The 13,120-nt window shown below is 34.3% G+C and overlaps 1 protein-coding gene across 17 annotated transcripts in view; it reads right to left on the bottom strand.

Moving 5' to 3' along the window:
• The window catches only part of DMD (dystrophin), a 1,063,969-nt gene that overhangs the window by 651,507 nt on the left and 399,342 nt on the right, over nucleotides 1-13,120 (bottom strand). For 11 of the 17 annotated variants that reach the window (XM_040530955.1, XM_040530927.1, XM_040530935.1 and 8 more), the window contains 4 exons: nucleotides 10,733-10,912; nucleotides 8,543-8,671; nucleotides 6,580-6,750; nucleotides 1,025-1,147 (listed from right to left, as the gene is read on the bottom strand). In XM_040530955.1, the coding sequence (XP_040386889.1) occupies nucleotides 1,025-1,147; nucleotides 6,580-6,750; nucleotides 8,543-8,671; nucleotides 10,733-10,912 (603 nt within the window). Of the gene's footprint in view, nucleotides 1-1,024; nucleotides 1,148-6,579; nucleotides 6,777-8,542; nucleotides 8,672-10,732; nucleotides 10,913-13,120 lie in introns of those variants that run through there. The other 6 variants (XM_040530986.1, XM_040530983.1, XM_040530994.1 and 3 more) reach the window with 2 other exon arrangements.

Here is a 13,120-nt window from a genome sequence, read left to right as displayed (position 1 = left end):
TGCTGAAGCAGTGGAACATTACCCTGCCATTCACTTAGAATTTATCGCTACAGTGAATACTACCTCAAACTACTTATGTTTTTCCTGGAAAAAAAAAAAATATATATAAGGTAATATATATAAAATATATCAAAATCTTTATATGTAAAAATATGTATTTATATATAATATATAAAAATATTTATATAGAAAGATTTCCTTTCAGCATTGATATGAAATAAATATCTTTGAAGAATTCCCTTAACGGAAAAATAATACTGATTTTTTTATATCGCTTGTAAATAAATTCACATTTGTTCTTGCTGAGGATCCATAAAGAGATGATTCATCCTAAAGGCGAATTTCTGTCAATGGCCATGCAAGAAATGTCATTCCTCTGAAAATCACTCTGGAGAGAACACACGACAGTGGCAACAGTAGCAAAGCACAACAGCATTTTACTTATCTTTTTTGTGTGTGATTTTTTTTTGGAATATTCATACATGGTGTTACTACTCACAAATAGCAATCATAAGTAATAAAACTTGCAACATCCACAAATATTATTCACAATAGATGGTATGATCAGATCTGCTAAGAACTAATCTGCACACGTTCCATTTCTTTCAGTGACCATTACCTAGCCTTTGTCTGCATTGAACTACTTCTTTTACTATATTGCCCAATTAGATACAGCATTCTGAGTTTGATTGGTCTGTACACTGCTACAGAGATTTTGATAATCATTACCTGATCTGTAATACCCTCCTGTACAGGGCATTGCAGGTAACATTTCTGCTGTGCTTAGTGTTTTCAAAAAACATTTGGAAAATATTTTTCTTATAAAATTAACTGTAAACTTATCAATAAAACTTTTAACTAATAAACTAACTTGGAATATTTGAATTTATAATATTAACACAATAAAATTTTGTCCAAGTCATATCACAAGATCTTAATATAAATATGGAAGTTTCTCATTTTCACCCATGTCTTTTTCATCTCCCTGCCTACTTCACTCAGACTTCCATTTCAAGCAAATTACCATATCTTTATTGAAGTCCTCCTCTTTCAGATTCACCCCCTGCTGAATTTCAACCTCCAGTGGTTCAAGCAATTTTTGTATATCGAAGTCAAATTGCTCCAATTCCTTCAAAGGAATGAAGGGCTAAGAAGGGAGAAATATAGAGATTATTTAAATTGCATATTTAATAGCTTTGTTAGAAACATAAACCAGAAGAGACATCTGTTCTACCCCATATAACTACAGCAACGGTAATTTTTTAATCTTATGGAAAATCATCTATACCATACAACTCAAACTACCCACATAAATAAAGATCAGTGTTCAATGATAGTCTAGATTTTTCATATAAGAAAATACAAGAATTCTGTGGTGAGTGAATATTTTTTTAAAATTTGATATTCTCACATCTGTGTGTAAGAATAGGTTCAGATAAGCAGTGTAACACAAAAATTTGTCTAAGAAATTAAATGTTGACACTAGGCTAAATCTGATTTGTCAGAAATTATACAGCAACAAGCAATCCATTCAGATGAATAACCACCTCCTACTGCCAATTGAGAACAATTTCATGATAATTTGTTTCAGTGTTTTAAAATCATTGTTCTGTCAAAAAGAATAGCAAAAATGCCAGGTTAATTATACAGCATCCATCTCAAAACAAAAGACAGCTAATCTTTGCATAAGATTATGCTATGTGACTTCCTAAATGAACAAACAAGAAAACAAAACCTTCACTAAAAGCACTTCTTTCAAAAAAGCCTCAACAAAAATTGAGGTAAAAAAAAAAAAAACTCAACCAAATAAAACACAAGACACAATTCCTCCAAAATGAATCACAATATAAATTAGGGTGGTTTACTTTAGCATTCGGTTTTAAACTCTAAAAATGATCCACTTATACACCATCCTTTATCTACCTGCTACCTGAATGCCTGTGGATCGTTTGATGTATAATATGCAACATATTTATTAGGTGCATTGCAAAGGATCAACAGAAAAATATTTCTTCTTTCAACAATTTAAATGCAGGAACAAGAAATAATTTATTGAAGATTCTGGCACAAAATTTAGATTTAAAAGGTAAGCAATGCTTTATGATCTAGGAACTCTCAGATGTACAACTGTCTACTTTTAATCACTTTTCTTTTACTACTCCCACTAGTACTATTGGCATTTATTACAGAGCATGTTTGTAATCAAGATGATAACAATCAAAATTATTCAGTAAAACAAGAGAGACTAGACATCATCTAGAGTCAGAAGATTTGTAAAATATTTTCAGTTGTTTTACAGATAAGGTGGAAGTCTTAGGGTAAAAATACCTTAATTGAATCTTATTGATCATTTTAATGACAAAGATTTTGCACACTTATGCACATTAATGGAAATGTAATAACGTATGATATTTGTCATAAATATAATCATACCGTGCTCACAAATTTTCATCAAGAAGCTCAGAACTATACTCAGCAACCACTTCAACTGAGGTAGAAATAATAGCAAACTACTCAGTAATTTCTTCTCAAATGCTCTGAAGGATATCTTCAAAAGTACTTAAATCTCAATAAAAGAGAAATCAACTAATAAAACTAGAATATAAAATTACTAATCTCTGACAGATGCTAAAAACAAAACAACAAAAAATGATAATGGGAGGAAAAAGGCTAATTGAAATTCCAGTAATTTAATTAAATTAAAAAAAAAAAAAAACACTTAAAAATGTTAAATCTCAGTACACAATGATCTACTTATCTCTTCATTTTATTAATTCAGGACACAACAATTATGCACTACAGTTTATTGACTTTACATGCCATTTCTTATCTACTTCACTATTATACTGATAATTGTTAGTATTTGAAAACATTTTCAGTATTTGACTGAAAATAGATTATGAGCTTGCTATCCTCTTGAATTGATTTTTTTCAATGTCATTGCAGAGTGAATAATTTTACCTAAGTATGAATAAACAAAAAACAAACAAACAAACAAAAGTGTAATATCACCACTACTAATTTTTCATCCCATAAAGCTGAAATCGTGACTAAGGGAAGTAGGACCCTACTTCCATACAGGTGGACAAACCAAGCCACAAGGCCATCGCTAGTGGGCAAACCAGCAATTCAGTCCTTTGTACAAATGCATACAGCAAGACAGTAGCACAGCCAAGAATACAAAGAAGCCTTTGCATCTCTATCTTTTGCAATACCTAATACTATAAATAATCTTTGTCAATCATACCCTAGCTGTCCATTCTCCAAGGCCCTGGAGAATGTCCCCTACATTCTAATCTACAGTTAAAATGATATGCTGTAGCGACTACTTTCATTTTACTAAGCAGAGTATAAAGCTTAAGGAGATGCTGCCATTCCAGCTCATTTTGCCTATACAATCATAACTCCTGAGTGAGAAGGTCAACACGTTGAAGACATTTGTAGGCTACGTTCTAAAGATACTTTTTCTGGACACGCATCTTTTTCCCCTTCTTTTAGTGAGCCTAGAGTGTACAATGCAAACAGTTAATCAATGATAAATCATCTACAGGCAGTCCCACCATTCCCTAAAACAAGCAATAGTTTCACATCACCTTATCAAAGGACACATCAACCTTAGATGCTTACAGAATTATGGAAGAGCACGGCAAAAGCCAGAAGGAAATCCATACTGCAGATAGCAGATGTTCACAATAGAAATGTTTCACAACAGAGATTGTGCCAAGATGTCCTCCTCTGTCTACAGTTTTTACTTCTGTACTAGGCAAATGAGAAAGACACTGGAACTGCTGAAATACTACTGATGGCTGACAGGGGAAAAAATAAAATAAGATAAATTATCAACTTCCAAGGCTTCACAGGAAAAAGGTACCACAACACAGTCTGGGAATCCTTTAAAGTTTGGGGGACTTCACTAATTCCTGAACCAAAATGACAGGCCTTCTTGAAGGAAAGTTCTCTGCAGATAACAGGAGAAACAGACGTGTAAGGCCCAGGTAATCGGTGACAGTTTTTACCTTACAAAGGTCACTTTATTGAAGTGTTAATGATTCACCTACTTCCAGACATAGTTTTCTCCCAATGTGGACAAAGAAAAAGTTATAAAAATCTAGGCATTTCTATGTAATAACATTAAGAGTGATTTCAGACATTCAAAGTAAAGATGACAACTAAAAGTAGTTGTTAATTAGTCAAGCAATTAGCATTGCTTTACTAATACAAGAGTACTACTAAGTATTACTTTCCCCATGGAGAATTCAGTGAACATTTGTACTACATAAACAAGTTAAAATTACAGAAGCAATTATATATAATACATTTTCAAATGCAATTGTACTGTGTCTGTCTGGGAAGGAGTTAACTTCCGTCATAGCAGCCCATACAATGCTGTGTTTTGGATTTGTGGCTAGACCACTTTTGATTAACACACTCGTGTTTTGGCTATTGCTAAACAGGGCTTGCACAGCATTTTCTGTTCCCACTCTCAGATGAGGAGGCTGAGGATTGGAAAAGAAGCTGGGAGGGTGGACAGCTGGGACAGCTGACTTGATTTGGCCAAAGGGATATTCCATATCATATAATGGCATGCTCAGCAAAAAAACCAAACCAAACCAAACCAAACCAAAACAGATCACAAGGGAGACGAAGAAGAAGTGGGGTACAACCTCCAAGGCAGCCACTGATCAGAGACTGGCTGTGTCAGTCTGTCTGGGGTAGGTAAGTGATCACCTTTGTGTCACATGCTCTTTTCCCCTCTTTTCTTAATCTATTAAATTGTCTCCTGTAAGTTTTATTTCTTCCTTTCTTTCAGTTTTCCTATTCTTATCCTGTCCTGCTGAGGGAGTGAGGACTGAGCAAGCTGCTACGTGGGTGCTCAGGTGCTGGCCGGTGCCTACCCCGCACAATAATCTATGTGGAGGGTAGAATCCACATAGATTAGAATCTATGAATCTTAGAATGTTAAAACAATGAAGAAAAGGTAGTGTGCCTTTTGAAAAAGATGGCTTGTTTATTGCCATTCAGTAAAATCTAATAAAAGAAACACTGGATTGGTCAAAACAAGCACTGACAATAACTCTGTTCTCAATCAAAGAAGCTACTTGCTACCCTGAATAGCAAAATGTTTAGAAATAATCCAGTTAAAATTAGCTAGCAAAGATGAAATAATACTGTCAGACAATTGTTAGAACTAGCTCATATTATGAAACAAAGAATCTTTTCACCTCTCAGCCAAAAGTATCTCAGATTTAAACAATCCAGCTGTTTATTTTTCTGTATGTGTTATGAGAGAAAACTCGATTTTCATGAATGATTAATAATTTTTGAGAAAACAGTATCTAAAATCAAAGTAAGGCATATGCTACTTCTCAAACTGAGAGATTATAAAAAGTGGTCTGATGTATTCACACATCGTCCTTTGTGCAATCCTTGCATTTAAGATCAATATGACTTGTTAATGTAATGTTGTCAGCTACATGCCACTATTCATTTTTACAGTTTGCTAGTGTACAATTCAGTAACATTTTGAAGAACAGAAAACCCAAACTGTACCCTTGACTTTAAAGTTTTCAAGCAAACATTGACATAACTCACATTACTTAATAATTTCTTTCATTAAGCTTTTTCATAGAACATACTCTTTTCTGTTCCACAAAGGAAACCTAAATCAACTCAAACATGCACAAAGAATGTGCTGGTTACACATGCCATTGAGCCCTATGCAAGCCCAAAGCAGTAGATGAACACTATGTCCCCTTGCGTATGCTTTTTTAATTTTTATTTTTTATTTCCTGCTCTGCCACTGATCTTTTGGTTCATTGATTTCCAGTGCTATTACACTAGCCAAGCAAATACTTAAGATGAGGATCCATGCACTCCCACTATTCTATGTATCAACCTGCCTGCTTTAATCTGCCAAATAGCCCTCCGCAATAAAGGTAACATAAACAATGGAGAAAGGAGATAGTTTATGTCCTTCCTCATTCCGTATCAGAATAACAACTTGGCTAAAAATGCCCTAATCCTTACTGAATTCAGGTTCAGTAAAGTACTCATACAAATTGTAGAGGTGACTGGCTGAAGTATAGTTGATGTTTGCATATGCATACATCCACATATATATATAAATATATATATATCTAATCTTGTTGAGTCACAGCCTCACAGAAAAAAAAAAAAAAAGTGCATTTAATGAAAATTAGCTGCCCGAAATGAATGTACATCAAAACAGGCTACCCGTGCGACTTTGAAAAGATTAAGAATCTTATTAATTCCTAGATGATACTCATTTTTGTAAGTTAGTGAGGTAACCATTGTTACATGTTTATATAAAATCAGTGAACAGTTCTGATTGTGTAATAATGGAAAAAGTCCCTCAATACAAAACAAACAAACACAAACAAGCAAACAAACAAAAAAACCACCTTTAACATTTAAAAAAATGTCTATTCCTAGGATTTTCATTTTTTCCTTTAAAAGCTTAGCTTTTGGAGAAACTGCAGCCCACTAAGTAGTCTTAGCTGCACACCTTATATAGATACCATTTTGTATGCATCTCCATATTGAAGCAAGTCTTCCTACCTTTCCACTCTTAATTCTTTGTGATATAGCCGCAAATCGCTGGTTGAGCTCTGATAGTTTAGGCTCTATTACTTTCCTGCAGTGATCTCCACGGTTTGTCATCAAGTCTACTGCCTGGTCACGCACAGAGTCCACCTTTGGATGCATATCATTCAGCTCAGCCTTTAAGCGCTACAGTCCGTGAGCAAGAGACAGGGCTTGAAGTTAGTAATAAATGCAAAGAGAGAGAAAGAGAGAGAGAGAGAGTGTGCAAAGGAATAGGGAGCAAAACCACAAAGCAAATTCAGATAATTATGCATGAGCGTGCAAATACAGTATAAATACATTAGATAACATTCTCACATACATCTCTTCAAATTTATAGCAGGAATGTATCTACTTATCTGTTTTAAGATCTTCTAATGGAAAATAATGGTGAACATTATTTCTAGACAGGTTCTTATCTGCCATAATACAATCCTCAGCATATCTGAGGGTACACTCAATTATTTTATGTCCCTAATGGTAAGAAGAGCTGCTAATTGTGTTAAGACACTGGAACAGGTTGTGCAGAGAAGCTGTGGATGTCCCGTCCCTGAAAGTCTTCCAGGTCAGGTTGGATGGGGCTTTGGGCAACCTGGTCTGGTGGGACGTGTCCCTGCCCATGGCAGAGGGGGGTTGGAACCAGGTGATCTTTAAGGTCCCTTCCAACCGAAACCATTCTGTGATTCTATGATCGTAATTCACACATTATAGAACTCAATGTAATAGTTTTTGCTTTCATTACTGTTCATACTCATAGTGGAGGTAGGGAAAAATGACAAGATAAACACCAGTGTGATTTTTTTTCTATAAATCTATCACAAATTAAAAAAAAAGAAAAAAGAAAAAAGAAAAAACAAAAACAAAAACAATACTTCTTCTGCAATAATAATTTTAACAGTTGATCAGTATGGGCAGCCATAAAGAGATAGCTACAGTAGATAGTTTCACTGAGAGTTTCCCTGTGAAATGCCTTTGTGCAATACAAGTATATAACTGCATTGATGGCAAAGATTGTGCTTTGTACCTTGAGGTGGCAAAATTGTTCAACCTGCTACTAACATCTGTCCTGTAATCCTTCTGAGATCAATGAGCCATTGATTTATGCTCTGTGTAAGTGCTAGTTGGAAACTATGACTGCCTTGGAATTTGTAAAGATTTTCTTTAGTAAATGGTATCATTATGTTAGTGTCAGCAATACAATTCTGATTTTGATTTGCAAACTGTTTCTCAGGTAATACGCAATGACCATGGAGTTCAAGAGAAGGTAAAATTTCACACTGATTTTGGAAGCAAAAAAAAATCCATATAGATCACAACTTGAAGTTGTTTAACAAAGAAGTTGTTTTAAATAAGATACTTTAACAGTCACAATTACCTTACAAGTCAATTTTTCATCAGTTGTTCAAATGATGCAACTGGCCAAATAAAATCTCCTGATCAATACACTAACCCATTGTTACACAGTTTGTTCACCGTATGACAATATTGTTTGTGTTGTTGGTGGGCATCAATGCAAGCAGCATTTAGAAGATTATAACAGTCATATGACAGAGATATCAAATGCAGATACCATAGATATGAGAAAAGAATCACAGAAAAAAAACATAAAGAAACTAAAAATGAAAACACAGAAAAACGGCTTGTGTTTAACCAGTTCTGCAGAAGAATTAACTTCCAGCAAACATAGGTTTAATAAGATGCTGTTCTACACACCATGAAGTCCCCAAGACATAATAACATATCCGATTTTATTTCTGCAGGGATTTAACTTTTGTTATGCGGTGCAAGTTTATTAAGTTATCTACATGCTGCCAGAGGGCAGCTTTATCACAGAGAAAAGAATGTTAATCAATTTGTGATACCTTTCAAAATATGCTAGTTCTGACATATTTCTTTTTAGAATAAAATTAATGCTTTCCAGAAAATCGCATTTTTTTACCTTAAGAATTTCCTCTTTTTGCTGGGGCTTTTGCTTATCAGATTCATCCAACAGTATTTCAGCACGATACATCCAAGTCGTGACATTAGCTACTTTCTGATCAAAAGCCTCCATGAGCTTTTGATATTCCTGTATGTGAAAAAGGTAAATACTGCATACAAAAAAGTCATCAGAACTGAAATAATAGCCATAAGTATGCCAACTGTGGCAAACATGCATGTATTATGAAACTATGATTATTTTATATAATAGCTGCTTGTTTTGTGAAGGACAGAATCTATTTTATGTGTTTGCTCTCATTTTATATGTATTATTTCCTTGAAAAGACATTCTAGGAGAGACAGAAGCTTCCAAAGAGACAGGCAGGATGGTGATACAGTCACAGCAAGAAACAGGCATCTGCAGCTCGGTGCGACTGCTGAGAGGAACAGGAAGCTTATAGCCAGGCCTACTGAAGGTTAAAAGAAATTTCCCCCAAAACAGGTACAGAACTCTTTCCTGAGAGCCACTGAAGTCGATTGAAACTAAGTTTGAAACAAAGATGCACTTGCAAAATCACAATCAAGAAAGTTTACTTTGTATATAAAAATTTTATTTACATTTCAATGAACTTCACTGCTTTCCAACTCTACTTTTTAAAAAGCTATTGTAGTTTATATTCTGATATATATATATATATGTATTTAAACTTGAAAACCTTTTGTCTTTTTTGGTGAGCACACTAGAATGAGTTCTATGCATATCCAACTCAAAATTACAGATGAACTATATCCCTGTGCAGTACATGTTTACCACATACCCAAGATCAAAGATTTTGCTATCACTGTCATTTGGCCATCATATGTACATATATGTATTTTACACTGTTCTAACATCAGTAAAAGACTAACTCCCTTATACTTTTTTTTTTTATTATTTTTTTTTTTTATCCTGGGTTCTAGTAAATATTAACAAAAGAATTCAAAGCAGAGAAAGAGCGCAAGTGATACATATCTATACCAGTCTATAAACTCCATTATATTTCTTATAATCAGTTCTACATAGAAGCTGAGCTCCTACATCATACTGAATCAAATACTTAAGTCTTCCAGATAGAGCAGACATCAGCAGATGCTTGCACTTATATGCTGCTGACAGACAAAGAAGCCCTGTAGTGATGCTACATATCCATCACAGAAGCATTTTCAGAGCCACTTGGTCTCTAGTGAAGCTCTAAGACACCAAGCTCTGAAAAGCCAAGTCTTGATAAAGGCTACTGTATTCCTGTAACCACTTCTGTTTCTCTGGGTTGAAACTGCATTCTCATTCTGTCAGGAATAGGAACAGCATAAATTTTCCAAAGCATTCTGCCACCTGTATAGTTAACAACCTTCCTTGTGTAAGGGTTCAAGCTATCATCTGTTCATGACAGAATCACTTTAAAGGAAGGATTCAGTTTTATGACTACCAGTAGTTCTAAGCAGCTGGGGCTCCTGAGCCTGTATTAAATGTGGTTTAGGGATTTAGTTTGGACAAGGCTTAATCTGGTCCCCTTAACATATCCTCACCAAAATATGCACCAAAAAAAATGCCCAAAGGAGGCTCATGGAGTTCTGAAGGACTAAATAATTGGTTTTAGCACCTTAGGTATATATTGAGCAGGGCTTCTAATTCACTTGCTTCTGAAATTAATCTAGTTCAACCACACCACACCTACTCTGTGGACCAAAACAACATGCAAGTGGAGACTTACTTCCAAACTATACTATTGCTGCAAACAGAAATGCTAATGTAGCCAAACACAGCCATAGTTGTTCGTATCAATACCAAGACTTATTTTAACTGATTTGATTACTTCTTTTATTCTATTCATATTCAAGGAGTCTAGGTCCTTGGTAAAAACAAACAAACAAACAAAAAAAAAAACGTATTTTATTCATCAGGAGAGAAAAAAAAAAATACAGTCCAGGAACCACTCAGGAAGACAGGAATGGGAAGTGCTAACAAACAAGACTTCACAGAGCTCGCTCTCTCTGTAAACAGTCTGATCTTAAATATACGCAACCTACTAAAAAAAACAACTTGATTGTCTTTGTATCAGTATATTAGATAAGTATACTCTATGGCACCAGAAAAAGCAATTGTATGAGGATGATCACTTACAACCAAGCACCAATATTACCCACGTGGGCACAAACGCATTTTTCTTACCAGTAACAGGTTGAACCATTCCTCAGTACGTGAAGTTACTGCTATCCAATTACTGTTCAGAAGACTGAGTTTATCTTCCACTAGACTTTCTTTTCCTTTCAGCACTGTCTTCAAATTTTCTCCTAAATCACCAATGCTCTTAAGATTGCCTTGGCGTTTCTCAATCTCCTTTCGCGTTGCCTACAGTAAGCAGAATAAAACAATAAAAATTCAGAAAATTAAAAATTCTCCACACCAAGAAGATCAGACAGCCTGTAAGCTCATACTAGAAAACACTCTTTTGCTTCCTATAACTAGGGAAAGTGTTCTGTGAGGAGTAAGTAAAAAGTAAATTGCTTTAACTCTGATAAAATTGTAAGTGTTCTTCATACTCTCATAATAATTTTTGGCAATAGCTTCATTTTAAAAATTGTGAATTAGCTCTCATTCCATTTTTCAAAATACAATTTTAATACTTATTTTTTTTAAAAAGAATCTATATTTTACAATATTTATCTTGAGATATTTCGTTTGCATTTAATAAAATGACATACCTATGAAATAGCTTACGTAATAAATGGGACAATAACAAAGCATTATGATAACATCTCAAGACTTCCAGAACTCCACTGAAACTAGTCTTATGAAATATTTTAATATTCCTTTCATATTTGTCAGTGCAATCATTTTTCAGCAGAAACCATGTTCTCCTGTGCTAATAGGTTTCTCATTTCCTAGCTGTAGAAATGCATCTTTTCATTCCACTTACCTGGCATTTCACTAAGTGAACTAAAATATTAAAATAAGATATTATCCACAGACCCTCAAAGCTTGAATGACTAAAATATACATGCAGTGCTACAAGATCATATGACCTCATATATTTCATACCACCTCCCTCCTTACACTGTTATCATAATTTATGTCAACAGATTTAACTGGTAGGTAAGGTCACACAATTTACTCATCATTCATGTCTTAATATGTGTTGCAACATGCAAAGGGTCCAACAAAAGAAGTAAAGACCATCATATTTAGACAACATCTAAAAAGGCATGAATTTAATACTAAGCACTGATGGCATGTTGCAGAGCGTGACAATCTCTTTGAATACTCAAGGAGAGGGACAAAGTCCTTACACATAGTATCAGATATAACCAGTGTCTGGAGAAAAATTTCTCCGAGCTCCTAGTCACCTGATTGTAGTGATGTAGCCACATGTGATCTTTGTTTATAAAATAAAACTCCAACTGGAAATGAAGTGGTCCAAACTGAACACAAATCAAAGTTGAGAGAAAAGAAAGAATGACTGGTCTCCAGAGATACTGATTTATCTTTGGTAACTTGAACACACTAAAAGAAGAACCACTTCTAAACGAACTGCAGCCACAATTCTTCCATCTTAGGATCAGTGGTGTTACTGTAGAACTGTCAATGTAGAACTACTTTATCCCCTTCATGCTATCACACCCCTCACAGTCACACATCAGCATGATTTTGTTAATGATGTGTTGCTGGGGAAAGTAAAGTTTTCAGCTTGCAATAAAGACATTATAGAAATTGCTCTCTTAGGTACTATAGCATCTTAATAGTATATCCAATTTACTTGGCATATGTTAAGTTTAAAACAACTTCGTGTGTCCTATGCTTCACAGAATTAATGATTTAATTTTGTAATTTTATTTCACAGAAAAGATTTTATGTTTGCATTTCAAGTAAGTATGAGAAATTTCTCACATTCTACCAATTTGCTCAAATACAGAGGACTTGTAATAGCAGAACTGAGAGATGATTGAGATTATTAACAAACCACAAACTACAAAATTATATAACCTGAAATAGAGATTTTTTTCAACAGATTCATGTCAGAATGAAGGAAAAACAACCTGCCATTTTCCAGTACAATGTCATTGGTTTCACAATGGATTAAAAATATGATGATTAATAATAATAATAATAATTTACCTATAACTCACGATAGAAATTTCTGATCAGTTTTATCACCTTATCTGAACAATTCTCTGCCATTTGGAAAAGAATCTCTGAAGTACATTTACTATGAGTTGTAATTTCCTTTATATTTACATATACAAAAATTCAGATCTGTCTTGGGCTGTACACATCAATATTAAGCCTAACTAGAAATACAAACAGAAGGATCAGATAATTAAATGTCTGTTAAATAAAACTTCCATCCAAAACCTGGTTGTATGCTTTGTGATATCTTAGAAAAAGTCTGAGGTAATGGAACTCATCCAATGGACCTCATCCCAGGCACTGTTCCTTTCACAGTAAAGAAATAAGTTAAACCAAAGACCAGGTGCACCTCTGGGTAATGTGAAAATTAGCACTCCTGTGTATTATTAGAAAGTAGAGTAATAAATAACCAATGGCATAAGTAAGCACCAA

Source organism: Cygnus olor, chromosome 1 (genome assembly GCF_009769625.2).
Source record: "Cygnus olor isolate bCygOlo1 chromosome 1, bCygOlo1.pri.v2, whole genome shotgun sequence".
Taxonomy (NCBI): Eukaryota; Metazoa; Chordata; class Aves; order Anseriformes; family Anatidae; genus Cygnus; species Cygnus olor.
This window is presented reverse-complemented; position numbering and strand designations above follow the sequence as displayed.